The sequence below is a fragment of the Diplodia corticola genome (assembly GCF_001883845.1).
Source record: "Diplodia corticola strain CBS 112549 chromosome Unknown scaffold23, whole genome shotgun sequence".
In the NCBI taxonomy this organism is placed as follows: Eukaryota; Fungi; Ascomycota; class Dothideomycetes; order Botryosphaeriales; family Botryosphaeriaceae; genus Diplodia; species Diplodia corticola.
In genome coordinates this window covers 84,175-98,889 of record NW_017971502.1, presented here as the reverse complement: position 1 = coordinate 98,889, position 14,715 = coordinate 84,175, and the positions used below count along the sequence as shown (strand labels likewise).

The 14,715-nt window shown below is 58.7% G+C and overlaps 4 protein-coding genes across 4 annotated transcripts; 3 read left to right on the top strand and 1 right to left on the bottom strand.

Moving 5' to 3' along the window:
• Positions 1-1,144: 1,144 nt before the first annotated feature.
• BKCO1_2300034 (glycoside hydrolase family 3 protein) lies at positions 1,145-4,018 on the top strand (the record flags this gene model as incomplete). The annotated part of the gene is made up of 4 exons (XM_020272982.1): positions 1,145-1,454; positions 1,512-1,538; positions 1,588-1,978; positions 2,032-4,018. The coding sequence occupies 4 exons, from the start codon at positions 1,145-1,147 to the stop codon at positions 4,016-4,018; spliced, it is 2,715 nt and encodes a 904-aa protein (XP_020130619.1).
• Positions 4,019-5,669: 1,651 nt separating this feature from the next.
• BKCO1_2300033 (uncharacterized protein) lies at positions 5,670-6,297 on the top strand (the record flags this gene model as incomplete). Its single annotated transcript, XM_020272981.1, has 2 exons — positions 5,670-6,052; positions 6,114-6,297. The coding sequence occupies 2 exons, from the start codon at positions 5,670-5,672 to the stop codon at positions 6,295-6,297; spliced, it is 567 nt and encodes a 188-aa protein (XP_020130624.1).
• Positions 6,298-8,315: 2,018 nt separating this feature from the next.
• Positions 8,316-9,533, bottom strand: BKCO1_2300032 (covalently-linked cell wall protein; the record flags this gene model as incomplete). Its single annotated transcript, XM_020272980.1, has 2 exons — positions 8,316-9,358; positions 9,413-9,533. 2 exons carry the CDS (start codon positions 9,531-9,533, stop codon positions 8,316-8,318), a joined length of 1,164 nt encoding a protein of 387 aa, XP_020130625.1.
• A 3,882-nt stretch (positions 9,534-13,415) lies between these two features.
• Positions 13,416-14,429, top strand: BKCO1_2300031 (glycoside hydrolase family 43 protein; the record flags this gene model as incomplete). The annotated part of the gene is made up of 1 exon (XM_020272979.1): positions 13,416-14,429. The coding sequence occupies one exon, from the start codon at positions 13,416-13,418 to the stop codon at positions 14,427-14,429; it is 1,014 nt and encodes a 337-aa protein (XP_020130622.1).
• Between the last annotated feature and the right edge of the window lie 286 nt (positions 14,430-14,715).

Here is a 14,715-nt window from a genome sequence, read left to right as displayed (position 1 = left end):
TGTCCCGGTGGAGCGGATCGCCGTCAGACAGGATTCGCAATGGGCGCCCAAAAAAGAAAGAGACTGAAACAAACCACAGAGGCCGACACGTGTGCTGCATCCCAAAGCAGCGCTCAGCTGGAGCGATCAGATGTCGCTTAGATCTTCATCCTGGCAGCCTCATTTCTCGAATGTCGATCGACCCGGTAGCGCGGACGGAGGGATCGATTGACAGGCGGTCGGCGCGCCTCGTCACCTGTCGTCAACGGCCATACGAGCTCGGTTGGGCGGCGGGGAAACGGCGACGGAAAGGTGCTGTCACGCTGTGTTTTCAGTGTTTTCTGTATCCGCGCCGCGCCTGCCTCCCGTCCCTGGGCTCCGACGCGTGACGTCATGCGGGCTGCTCGCCTTAACAATGCGCTCCCGTCCTGGTCCTGGTCCTTCGATTATTTCGTCGCACCCGCCTTTCATCCCAACTCCTGGCCGGCGTCGCAATGCGGAGAGCGAGCACGGGCGCGTGCCACGACGTGTGGTGACATTGACTCGGTGCGGGGCCGCCTTCACCGCGTCTCCTCGCTCGCTCCTCGCGCGCCTCTCCCCTTTTCCCGCCGCCACAGCACCAACGGCTTACACACGGCTTTGGCGCAACGGCACCGCGGCCCAATCAACCGCCCTGGTGGGTGCTGACCTGACCCTCGGCTGCTCTTCGCGACATCCTTTCCCAAACGGCGCCCGTCAACAGCTCCGCCATGGTCGCGTGCCCGCGAGCCCCCGAGCGGGCCGTGCCTACCCACGCAAACCTACGCAAATAGCATGGCCGACGTGCATAGCGAGATTGCTTCCCGCTCGCCTTGCGCCCTTGTGGCAGCATCTCCGAACTCCCGCTCGACCAGCTCCCGAATCCAGCACCCTGGCCCTCGATGCCATTGGCTCCTGCCTCCCAGATCTACAGGAGACGCTCTAGCCGAGAGACATCGACCTTCCGACCGCAGCGCTACAGACTCGCGCTCCAAGCATCCAAGCCGCCCGTTCTTTATACTGCCGAGCTTGGCTTGGGCCACATGCTTCCGATTGCCGAGTCTGTGTCTGCTATAAGGAATCCTCTCCCCGTTTGGTTTCCGTGTCCAGCGCAGCGGTGCCTTCACATGCCAGCGTGCTCGTAGCCATGTCCGTCTCTCTGTTGATTGGCGCAGCTTCTGCGCAGCCTCTCGTTCTCGCCTCTGTGCTATCCCTTCCTTTCTTCTCCCGCACAGCTGCCGCTCAATCCCTCCCTAGCGACTCGCGCTATGACTATATCCTCTCCGTTTTCGATTCCGCAAACCAGAACGTTTCCATCAATGCGAACGTGCCCGACGCCTATGTGGCTGCTCCTTGGTACCCCGCCCCTTATGGAGGTTGGACTGAGGATTGGAGCGCGAGCTATGCAAAAGCCGCCGAGCTTGTCTCCAACATGACGCTCGCCGAAAAGACGAACAGTGCGTTGGCCACCAGTCTTCCGCCGATGAACTGCCTATGTACTAATGTGTGAACAGTCACGGTTGGAACCGGCTATTTCATGGGTAGGTCAAAGCGCGTCCTATGCAGGCAACCATGCTCATCAAAGAATAGGTCGCTGCGTTGGAAACACTGGCAGCGCTCCCCGTTTGGGCTTCCCCCAGCTTTGCCTGCAGGACTCGGCCCTTGGAGTTAAGGGCACAGAGAACAACACCGCCTTTACCCCTGGTATCACCGTTGGTGCTACTTGGAACAAGGACTTGATGTATGCTCGCGGAGAGGCCATCGGCGAGGAGTTCCGCGGCAAAGGTGTCAACATACACCTTGGCCCAACCGTTGGGCCTCTGGGTCGCAAGCCCCGTGGTGGCCGCAACTGGGAAGGCTTTGGCTCCGATCCCGTCCTCCAAGCCGTCGGAGGTGCTCTGACGATCAAGGGCGTACAGGCCCAAGGTGTCATGGCTACCATCAAGCACTTCATTGGAAACGAGCAGGAGTCGTACCGCATGTATGACGGCAGCTTTCTCATCTCACAACACCGGCTGTGCTGACATGTCGCAGGTACAACCCTTTCCAAGCCGGTATCAGCGCTAACATTGACGACCGCACGATGCACGAAATCTACCTCTGGCCCTTTGCCGAGGGCGTTCGCGCCGGTGTCGTCTCTGTCATGGGTGCCTACAATGCTGTCAACGGGTCGGCATCCACTCAAAACAGCTACCTCATCAACAACCTCTTGAAAGACGAGCTTGGCTTCCAGGGTTTCATCATGAGCGACTGGTTTGCCCAGATTTCGGGTGCTGGCGCTGCCTTGGCCGGTCTTGACATGAGCATGCCCGGCGATCCGACCATTCCTTTGTTCGGTAACTCCTGGTGGGCTTTCCACCTCACCGAGGCTGTTCTCAACGGCTCGGTCCCCGTCGACAGATTGAACGACATGGCGACTCGTGTCGTCGCCGCCTGGTATCAAGTGGGCCAAGACCAGGATTATCCGGACATCAACTTCTCTACCTGGACCAGCGATGCGGAAGGCCTCCTCTACCCTGGAGCCTTGATCTCCCCCTCGGGCGTTGTGAACGAGTTTGTCGACGTCCAGGGTGACCACGCTGCTATTGTCAGAAACATCTCCACCGAGGCTGTCACCCTGCTCAAGAATGACAACGGCACACTGCCGCTCAAGGAAAGCACGCCGTTGAAGATCTTTGGAACTGCTGCTGAGAAGAACCCTGACGGGATCAACTCATGCTCTGACAAGTCTTGCAACAAGGGCACGCTCGGCATGGGCTGGGGCTCTGGTACCGCCGATTTCCCTTACCTAGACTCTCCGATGGATGCGCTGAACGCAAGAGCCGACAACCTCACTTTCTACAACACTGATAGCTTCCCGTCCAACGCAGTTGCCAATGAAGGGGACGTCGCGCTGGTTTTCATCACTGCAGACTCTGGTGAGAACTATTTGTCGGTTGAAGGCAACCCTGGCGACCGCACATCAGCCGGCTTGAACGCCTGGCACAACGGAGACGAGCTCGTCCAGAAAGCGGCCGAGAAGTATGACACTGTCATCGTCATCGTCCAAACCGTGGGTCCCATCCTCGTCGAAGAGTGGATCGATCTGCCCTCGGTCAAGGCCGTTCTCTTCCAGCACCTGCCTGGTCAGGAAGCCGGCGAATCTCTTACCACGGTCTTGTATGGCGATCAGTCGCCCAGCGGCCATCTCCCGTACAGCATCGTCAAGAAGGAAGACGACCTCCCCGATAGCGTTGGCATTGTTGGTTTCCAGCTCGGCCAGCCGCAGGACACCTTCTCCGAGGGTCTCTATATCGACTACCGCTACTTGAACAAGCAGAAGATCGCGCCGCGTTACCCCTTCGGCCACGGCCTCAGCTACACCAGCTTCAACTATTCGGCCACGATCGCCGCGGGGGTTGAGCTCACGTCCACGCCGCCTACGCGCCCGGCCAAGGGCAGCACGCCGTCGTACTCGACCGAGATCCCGCAACCGAGCGAGGCGGTGGCGCCCGAGGGCTTCGACAAAGTATGGCGCTACCTCTACTCGTGGCTGTCCGAGTCCGAGGCCAACTCGGCGTACGAGAAGCGCAACTCGTCGGACTACCCTTACCCAGAGGGCTACTCGACGGAACAGAAGGCGGGCGTGCCGGCGGGCGGGGCGCAGGGCGGCAACCCGGCGCTGTGGGACGCGGCGTTCAACGTGTCCGTCACCGTGTCCAACACGGGCGCGGTGGCGGGCAAGGCTGTGGCGCAGCTGTACGTGCAGTATCCGGAAGGAACGTCGTACGACACGCCCGTCATCCAGCTGAGGGACTTCGGCAAGACGGCGACACTGCAGCCCGGCGAGAGCGAGACGCTTGCGCTGACGCTGACGCGCAAGGACGTCAGCGTTTGGGATGTTGCGAGCCAAAACTGGATCGTGCCGGCCGTCGAGGGCGAGTACAAGTTCTGGGTTGGCGAGAGCTCGGGCGCACTGGGCGTCGCGTGTTCGAGCACCGCGTTGACGTGTGAGGGTGGGCAGGAGAGCCCGGTTGCTTGAATGGGATGTTGCTGAATTAAAAGAGGTTGTTGTCGTGGCTAATTTTTCGGGTCCTGTGAGGATAATTGATGGATGATGACTATTTCTCGAAGCCATCAGGCGTGCCTCTTCGCGCTGTGCCTCTCAGCGGGGAAGTCTGGAAGGATTTGAATTCAGAGGGCCATAAATAAAACATCTGACGTTCGGGATGATGAGTGGGTGCGATTAATGTGCTGACGTGAGGTTACACTGCGACCGCCCTTGCATGTACATACGAGTAATTCTTTTTTCGTTGCAGAACCGAATCTGGCAAAAGAACAGTCCGCCTTGCAGTCAATGGCCATCAAGGTTCCAGTACCTCGGAAGTGAAGTCGAGCAGTGCTTCAAGGATGCCGCAGGCAAGGATGTCAAGCCCAAACCAGATCATCAAACATAATTTCCCTTGAAACGTCGCGCACAGCTGGGTTGACGGTGGTGTGATTGCCCAAGTAGGCTCTCTCTCTTGCTCTTTTCGGAACCATGTCCCAGGTTTCACGGGTTGCCGCTGCGCCACGACAGCAGCAAATCCGCTTCTCCTCCGTTCTCGAAGTGCAGTGCGTTTCGCTGCGACGTTACGTCCGGACAGCGAAGCAAGGGGGCGCAGCATCTCTTTACACGCGCGGTGCAGGTGGTGCAGCCTCCCCACGTTCTGGAAGCGGCCGGAACGTCACGGCGCTGTGACTTGCATGCACCATGGTACCTAGTACATGCAGCTCGGCAGCAACGGCTTTCATCGCCTTCGCTGCACGTCGGGGATTTTCCGGACGGACCCTTGGAGAGACCCACAGGCTTCCCGGCCGACGATCAGCTCCGGGAAGGCAGAAAAACATGGGGCTGGGGGAGAGAACGTGGCTGAGGCCTGGTGGACGATGGGATCCCCCGGACGCAGACTCCGATGCTGCGGCCCAGCCTTGTTACCTGGGAAGCTTGTTTGGCGTGATACAGGCCTGTGCATCAGCGCCGATCCGTTCACCAAGTAGGTACCTGTGCGTCCCAGCTTCACCTGCTGCTCCCATGCTCACGTCGACCGCAGTCGAGCCTTGTACGCCGCCTCCCTCGTGTTGGTGTCTCCACCGTGGCAAGCTGCATGGCTGGCCTGCACGATACAGCACCCGTCCCCAACGCACGAGCCCCACCGGCTCTCGGGAAGGAGCTGCATCGGTGGCGGCGCGCTGCAGCTGTGTGCCACCGCCGTCACTGCTTTGGGCGCCCGCGCCGTTGTATCGGTCTGATCGTGTTCGCCGGGAGCTCGCGGCAGTGGCGCACACGGCACACGGCACCCTCCATTCTTAATTTTTGGGCCGGTGCAGGATCCGAATGCGCCATCAGCCATGGTGATGGGGCCTTTTTGGTGACGTGGGTAGCCCTTGCGGTCGCTGCGGCTGGCCATTGCTTCCCCGGTGGGTGGACCCCAGGCTGCTTCCATCCACTGAACATCGTCGCCGCTTCCCAAATTGCTGCCACACCGCATCAGCACCCCACCTGTACCGGCACCACTCCTGCTTCTGCTGCTGGCCCATAAATACTTTGCTCTTCCTTGGCCCGACACCATTCCTCCCAGCTCAACTCTCCTCCAGCCTTCCTACCTATACAACCTCCGGAACTTCCACCACGAACCGAACAACCCACCAACATGCAACTCCTCCCTCTCTCCCTCCTCGGCCTCGGCGCCCTTGTCTCTGCGGCTCCGACCCTCATGCACCGCTCCGTCTCGGCCACGCAGTACGAAATCTCGACGCTGAAGACGCACTTCATGGGCAAGAACAGTGGCATCGCCGACGGCTCCTGGCCCGCCGGCACCGAGTTCAACAGCACCATCGAGCTCACCGTCGAGTACCCCGCCCAATCGGGCGCCAACGCCAGCTCCGAGTCCACCACGTGCACCGCCAATTGGCAAAACGGCACCCATCCCATCGACTGGAACGCGTGCGAGAACAAGGACGTCGGCTGGAAATTCACCGACTTCGCCACTGAGGCCAAGTTCACCATCGAGGTCGGCCGCATCACCGGTGAGGAGTAAGTCTTTCGATACCCCTCTGTTGATGTAGCCTTGCTTGCTGACGACGTCGTCCTGCAGCTCCGCCGAAACCGGCTCCGTCTCGGTCGAGGCCAACAACCTCGCCTCTGACAACTCCTGGCTCACTTGCTTGGCCGGCGCTCCCACCACTGGCATCCATTGCAACCTGGATGGTGTCATGAGCAAGCAAAAGTCGCCCATCCCCGTCGCCGTCACATCTGGTCCCGTAATTGGTCCTTTCTAATCGACTTCGCCCCTCTCTTCGCGCTTTCTTCTTCTTCTTCTCCCTCTTTTTCTGAGCAACTTTTTGGAGTTTTGAAAGGAAGCCTTTGGTTGATGTTGGAAGCCAACTTGGGCAAAACTAAAATTAGACGGAAGAGTGGCTAATGACGGAGGTTTCCTAACTGATACCGAGTCGGAAAGGGTAAGGTTTAATGGCCCATATTCGAAGGCGTAGCAAAGGACGGTGGTTGGATTTGGGCTTTCACATGACTTGATGGGTATGATTAATGAGAGATACTAAACTCCTCGTGTTTGATTGCTACCGTGAAACATTGGACCCTGAGAATGCTTTAAATTTAATACTGCGTGAAACATCAATGGTCTAGCACGCACGCACTTCAGTGACGTGACACCCAGTAGAGTGCTTGAATTGAGACATCCCACTTGCACAATCGAAAACAGATTGGACGCTAACCGGGTAATAATTCTCATTTGCCGTTTTCGGCATTTGCCACTCCGTAGGACGACGCTCTACCATGAGCGCGAACGGCCGTGTGCGCAGCGCGTTGCCACTTGCCTAGGCCACTCTTACGCCCATGCCGGCCGTCTCACGATCTATCGTCATCTCCACATCATGACTTCCGGCGCTATCAAATCCCCACCCCGGGGTCATCAACCCGGAATGTGGAGAAATGCAAAGGCCCAAAAAAGAAAAAAAAAAAAGGTTCAATATGATCCATGGTTACGGTTGAGGACGGCATGGGGTGCATTTTGGCTTTCGATTGTTTAGATTCACGGAGGGTCGATCTGCATTCCTCGTGTTTCGCGCGGCAACCCACGTACACATGGAAATTGAAGGAATTAAGGTTAAGTTCAACAGAATAAGCTTAATTACGCGGAACTCGTTCGGTTCAGGGGGGAGAGGGAGCGTGAGGGGATGGATGAAAAGCGGACTAAATCACTGCTCCCAGTTGGGAGGAGCGGTCTTTTACTATCAGACGAGGTTCATGTAGGAGAAAGAAGAAATAAATTGACAGAGGTCGCGCTCAATTCTTTGCGTAGCGAGAACGTTTCTGAGAAATGGTGGCTGGCGGCTAATAATAGCGATAAGCGCATTTCGATCCAAGTGCTCTAATCTCGGTTTTGTGCAAAAATTAATACTAGTGGAAATGACCCTGACGTGCATGTTCATGCATGCTTTTGTTGCTGTGGAATGCGGCATTCAGCCTTACAGAGCGAATGTCGAATGAATTCCGCGCAACGACAGGTAGTCATCTTCTTAACATCAAGATGAACGTGGTGTTGAAAGAAATAAGGCAAAACAAAGAGAAAGGACGTTCATTGTGCTGCGGCTGTGAACGGAAGAGTGAAAAGGGAGCTGTATCGTCTGAGACTTTGACTCTCCACCAAGGGAGTTTTTCTTGCGCCCAGCTATTGAACTCCACAGTGTCGCGCAGCCATCTGCTGCGTCTCTTCGGGTGTAGCCGAGACGGTCTCACCAGCTCATAGATAACGGACCGAGGTTGGCGTTTCCTCGTAGCCTCAAGCCAAGCCAAGGGGGACGCCGCGCTATACAAGTCTGTCGTGCAAAGCCCAAACGTTTAGCGACTACAATCACAAAACGCACGTTGTTTGGAAAATAAAAATTCCTCTGGTATTAGGATTACGCCTCCGGCTGACAGAGGCCATAGAACTACTACTCTCCACTGCTATCTTTGCAACTACTAGATACGAGCAGTTACTAATAACCAAAGCATGGCAATGCTATGCTTGCTTCATCCATCAATGATCCCGTTTGTTTCCATATAAAATGATCGTGATAATCGTCATACTCAGAAAATAAAATAGTCCCACCAAGTATGGTAACCTTTTGTTCAAATTGTGAGGCCCAAATCATAAAATGCAAATAAAAAAAATATGGACAGCGCGGTCCTTTGGAAGGTGCTTTCGACGGTTAAGGGGAAAACGGCCGTTGTTCCAACAGGGTCGCTAGAAGAAGCGAAAATCCCAACTCTCTATCGCACAATGACCTCGATGCGCTTAGAACATGGCGACAGCGACGGCCGCAGCACCCACGAGGGCGAAGCCGCTGCGGACCGAGAAGCGGTCGGCGTCACCGGTGTACTGCGAGGGAGTGGGGGTGGGGGTGGAGACGGGAGTGCCGGCAGCAGAGCTGGGAGTAGAGGCACCGGTCGCGATGGGCTGGCCGTCCGAGCGGATCGAAACGGCGGTCGGGGTAGAAACCGGGGTAGAGACCGGGGTAGCGACCGGGGTGCCGATGGAGGTCGCGATGGGCTGGCCGTCGGAGCGGACAGGGACGGGAGTGCCCGCAGCAGAGCTGGGGGTGCCAATGGTGGAGGCAATGGGCTGGCCGTCACTGCGAACGGGGACAGCGGACGCGGAAGAAGCCGCAGAAGCGATGGAGGAGGCGATGGGCTGACCATCGCTACGAACGGGAACACCAGCCGCCGAAGACTCGGCGGTGGCAATGGAGGTGGCAATGGGCTGGCCGTCGCTGCGAACGGGAACACCAGATGCGGCAATGGAGGTGGCAATGGGCTGGCCGTCGCTGCGAACGGGAACACCAGATGCGGCAATGGAGGTAGCAATGGGCTGGCCGTCGCTGCGGACGGGGACGGCAGTGGTAGCGGCGACCTGGCCGTCAGAGGCCTGGGTAGCAGCAGCGCTGGTGGATGAGCCCTTGATGATCTCAATGTAGATGGGCGAGCAGTGGGAGCCCCAGTTGCGGTCGTAGAAGTTGTAGAACTGGGTGGCGCCCTCGCCGCTAGTGCAGCCGTAAAAGATGGCGGAGCCACCAAGAGCGAGCGAGCCGTTGGAGCAAGCACTGAAGCCATCGTCGTAGATGGTGCCGGCCTGCGGGGGCTTGTCGAACTGCAGCTGGTAGTTGCTGGCGATGTAGCCAGTACGGCCTTGCTGGTCCGTCAACTTGCCGTCGGCCAGGGTCAGCTCCAGGGCGTTGTCTGCAGGTCCTCCAGATTCCTCCTGGCGAGGCAGCAGACCGCGCTTGGCGACACTGGAGCTGGTGGTCGCGTTGACGATGGTAATTTGGAACGTGCCGGCGTCTAGGACAGTCAGGGCAATCCGCAGAATACATTGAAAGGGGTCTGGAGACTTACAGGTCGGCTGGCAGCCTGCAGGAGCGGAGGCAGTGGGTGCCAGGTCGGCGGTGACACCCTGGGCCTTGGGCAGAGCCATGGCGGTGCCGGCAACGGCAGCGAGAGCGAAGGCGAACTTCATTGTGAAGGGATTAGGAATTAGGCGGATTAACGATGGATTCGACTTTCGGGTCCAGCAGAGCGAAGGGTTTTGAACAACTGGAGCGACGGTTGCAAATGGCGGAGAGTTGAATTGGGGAGGCGCTGGAATGCATGGGAGGGGGCAGAGGTATTTGTACGCTGTGAGGCGGCATGGAGGCAGATGGCTGGCTGGCTGGCTGGTGCGCGGCCATGACACTGGCTGGCAGAGCTGGCAACTGGGTTGACCGGATGCGCGTGAAGACGCCCTCCACTTTTCGCAGGCGTCAAACCGCAAGCAGCAAAGGCTGTGGGGTAGGGCATGCGATCGCCCAGGCCTAGCCGTGTGCAAGCCGGGCGAGGGCCGGGGGCCCAGCGGACAAAGAGACATTGTTTCTGAGCACCAGCCCCCTCGCATCGCACGCGAATAGCATGACCAGGCGTGACCAGGCGCGACCGGGGCCAGCATCCTCTGTGCCTCTCTCTCCACGCCGCTTTCGCATGTCTCAGTCTGCGACTGACGGGTGCAGCCGCCCGGGCACGCAGAATGCGTGGCTTGCGCGAGATATGCCATCAGCAAGAATAGCAGCGTCTTGGTCTAGCGGACCATCGCGGCCGTTGCCCTGTTGGGGTAGGCGGCGGCGTGGGCGCGGCAGGGTCGTGCGCTTTGTGGCGCTGTCGAGCATATTATCACGCTGGTGTGCGGCTCCAAAAAAAATCCCTGGGCAGCAGGCGACGGCTACCATGGTTGGCCGCTCGTTGACAGCTGACGGCGAGCCGACGGACGACCGGTCGGTGGTTCCGCTGCGGACCACTGCTGCTGGCGCCGTTCAGGAACAGACGCCGAGGGGAGACGTCGTCAGCACTCAATCCGTTCGCCCAGCCCTCTGTTTCTGCCCACGCTGCGCTCGAGGGCGCCAAGCTGTCGCAAGAGCTGTCGCAAGAGCTGTCGCAAATGCTGGCCGGGCGGGCGAATGAGGTTGAGCAGGGCTGGGGCGACGGCACCGGAAGCAGCGTCGGCAGCCACGCACACGGCGGCAGTGCGGCGGGCTCGAGACATGACGGCGAGCAGGCGACGGCGGGTTGGTGACGGGGCATGGGGGCTATGACGCCACTGGTCCGAGAGCATCACGGCGATGCGACGCGGCGTCGATGGAGTGGAGGTGTCGTTGGCGCGGCGGCCGGCAGCACGGGCGCCCGAAGCCGGCGCTCGACACAGGCAGCGGCGCGCCCTGTGAAACGGTTATCTTAACCTCTATCGTCATGCGACATCATCGTCCAGGCACCGTCGCCGTTCGCGCTCCTGGCCCAAGGCGTGAAGGCGTCTGCCCGCACCGCCCGCGCCGCCCGCACTGCTCCAAGGCCGAGCTGCTCGCTGCTCCCAACTAAGCCGCGAATCGAGCTGCATGTCGCCTGTCCGCGATCGCCGCAGCCGCGCCTGCCCGCCGAACGCCTCCACGCCTCATGCAGGCCGTGTGGCGCTAAGCCGGCGCGCGCTCATCAGCCTGTCGAAGCAGCCACGCACCGTTGCCCCATCACCAGCCGCCGGCCTGGCGCCGCCGCGGCTTTGCTCACATCGCGGGGCGTCGTCAGCAGCAGACGTGCCTCCTGGCCCTCAGTGCGCCGGCCAGCTCCCAGCCTCCTCTCCACCGCTGGGCCTCCCACGCCGGCCCCATCAGCCCTGCCATCCCTGCAGGCGAGCAGCCATGGCGGCCAACGACAAGCTCCGTGGCGCTCCGCCACTGCCGTCCGTCATATCCACCAGCCCCGCCTGCTTGACTCGCCGCTCAGACCACCAGCCACCGCATTACTGGCGTCATGACTGCAAACCAGGCAATTGCCATGTCGCCGGCCAACTCTCCCCATCGCATTCTGCCAGCCGCCGCGGTCCTGCCCTGCCCTGCCCTCGCACCCGTTCGCATCTTCGTCTGTGCCGTCAATCCGAGCCCCTCCTGCAGCGGCACGCACGAGCGCCGCCGCCCCGGCAACACGGCGCATTACGGCAAATCCTCCAACATAATCGACCACTCACACCCCGCACTCGTGGCTAAGCTTCTGCGAGCTGGTCAAATGACTGATGGCCCGCCGCTGCTGCTTGGCCGCTATGCGGGGATGCGTCCCTGCACCATGCGCCCTTTAGCCTATGCTGTTATCATCCAGCACCCCTACTCCTTCTCCACACCACATTCCATGCGATGGGCATCGATCTTCTGCGGCCTGGTCCCGGCTGTCGGAGCGGTGAACCCGTCATCTGCTGTGCATTTGCAGACCGGTCTTGCCAACTGCGTCCAGGAGGACATGGCGCCAAGGTGCTCTCCCCGCCGACCTCCACCGTCTTCGGCACAGGGCGTCGTCGTCCTGCGCCCTGTGGAACGAGACCGCTTCAGTCCGCACTGCATACGCCCTGCTTCGGGTGCGTCGTGCAGCAGATCCATCGATATACAACGTTGCACGATCCCCGCATCCAATCTTCACTCTACTCATCAATTCTACATTCCGACGACAATGGCGCCTTGCCGCCGGGCTCTGTGGTTCGAAATGGCACGGTTTGGGCCTGAACGAAGTTTCGCATTGAGTCCGGCCATCGAATCGCCTGATGCAACTGCGCTGTGCTACGGCTTGGTGTGCACCAATGCTCAGCTCTTGCCTGATCGTATAACAGCCCCCGTACAATCACGTCTTGAAGACGTCTCCTTCCCCATTTGGGCAAGGCTGTCGGTTCGGAGACTAAGCCAACGGCTACTTGCCTGATCTGTCTCACTTTGTTCCCCAGGGCTGGGTGAGCCACAGCCGTACGAACGGCGCCTCCCTTACAATCGCCTCAACCATGGTTCCCGTCCATGATGGGATGCCTTGGCGGCCTTGGTTACTTTGCACCTTTTGTTGACCACACATCATCCTGTTTCTTGTCCGCCCGCTCGGGCTGGGCTTCACAGGCTGCTCGTATTTTCTTTTCTTTCTCAATGCCAACCGTCTGCCGGCTTCTTGGCCTGTCCTGACCTGAGAGAGTGCAGTCTGATTATTCACTTCCCTTGGCAGCTATTGCATACGCCTTACCAGTCGGTAATCCCAGAAAAAGGGAGGAACCACTTCTAGTCGCAAACACCCCATCACGGACTACAGTCAATCCAATTTGACACCTCGCTCACGCTTGATATGGATTAGTGCGTACTCTACAGAAAAACTAAAAAACTGAGTGAGATATGCGTTCGATCCCCATTCACGTGGAACTACCAAGCCACGAGTCTTTTGCTCAATGACTTCAATGTCTTGAGCAAGCGAAACACGCGAAAGCCTGGGCAGATCCATGCATCTTCTCTGATGAAGCGGGCGTAACGAAGAAATGTAAATCCAACCACGGCTTTACTTTTTCATGATACCGCAATTTCAAACCAACCCCCATCGGATAAGCATAGCATGGTTAGAAAAAGTGACGATGGCAAGCACTTGAGGGTTTTCCCAGACAGGAGAGGTAGTAAGTTCCCGTGCGTCATAGTCGATTTGAGGCATGCTGAAGATGCAGGTTCTTTCGTTCCTTAACCGCACCTGTACCTGCAGCATGCGAAAGAATCACAAGCGAAGCCAGATCTGGACCTGCGGCTCTATCGCATGAATCATTTGGCAACCGCAAGCAACGACGAACAGCGCTGTGGTATGGCCAGCCGGCAAACGGTCAAAGAATTCGGTGCTCTATACGCGTCTTCTCAGCACATTCCTTCACTCAACCAAGCAGAAGCCGCCATGCCAACTAGCACCACTCGTCTCAATTTTTCTCGTTTCCGCTCGCTGACGAAAAGAAAACATCTTACCCAAGTCACTCGTTCATACCTCCGGTCTCTATATAGACCTGTCACTCACTTGTTGTTTTGTTTATATAAAAACTAACATGTTTTGCGCCCGGTTGTTTGCCGCCGTCGTACTGGCTGCACTTGTGGCAGGCTCGACTCTCGCCAATGCAGCAGCAACGAAGCCATCGTTCAGGAAAGTCGCCTCAACCCGGTTCAAGTTCAAAGAGATCCTCGACGACGACTTCGCTGACCCGTCCATCACCAAATTCGGCGACATGTGGTACGCTTATGCGACAGTCGGCAACGGTATCAACGCCCAGCTCGCCATCTCCAGTGACGGCAACGTCTGGACGCTCATGAGCGGGCTCGAGACGCTGCCCAACCCGGGCCCGTGGGCGGACCAGAGCTACCCTGGCGTGTGGGCACCGGACGTGACGCGCGCGACCAACGGCGAGTACGTCATGTACTACTCGGCGAAGGCGGCGGGCATCGACCAGCACTGCATCGGCGTCGGCATCGCAGACAATCCCACCGGCCCATTCATCCCTCTGCCGACCCCCCTTGCTTGCCCCGTCTCGCAGGGCGGCGCCATCGACCCGGCCCACTTCTGGTCGAGCGACGGCCGGCTCTACGTCGTGTACAAGATCGACGGCAACAACATCGGCCACGGCGGCAGCTGCAACAACGCCATCCCGCCCATCGTGCCCACGCCCATCGTCCTGCAGCAGCTCGACCCGCGCGATGGCTACACCCTGCTCGGCAACCCGTTCCGCATCCTCGACCGCGGCCCCGAGGACGGCCCGCTCATCGAGGCGCCCAGCCTCACCCGCACGCCCGACGGCAAGTTTGTCCTTTTCTACAGCTCCAACTGTTATGACAGCAGCAGCTACGACATTGCGTATGCCTGGGCCGACCGCATCACCGGTCCGTACGTCAAGATCGCGCGCTTGGCCGTCACCGGGACCAGCGGCTTGTATGCTCCTGGGGGTGCCGACGTCTCGCCGGACGGGTCGAGGATGGTGTTTCATGCGAGTGATGGCACTGGCAGGCGCGTCATGTTCATGGCGAAGCTTGCGTATGATTCGAGGAGGAGGCTGGTGATGACCATTTGAGAGGAAAGGGAGGTGCTTCACGAAGCGGTGTTCGACCGGTTTGTGTTGGTAAGATGGCGAGAGGTTGTTTTTTTCATTTCTCGCTCTTGTAAATTAATTACAGGTTCTAGGTATGTACATATGGTTGTGCTTATCAGCTTGGACTCCTTTCACTTACCCAGTCTTTGGCTCGTCCATCCCCTCTGGAACATTAAGCAGTACCAATATGGTGAAGCTAAGCTTGGCTAGGTATAAAAGCAGCTGACCATATTATCAAAATGACTCAATCGGGCGGGGGGGGGGGGGG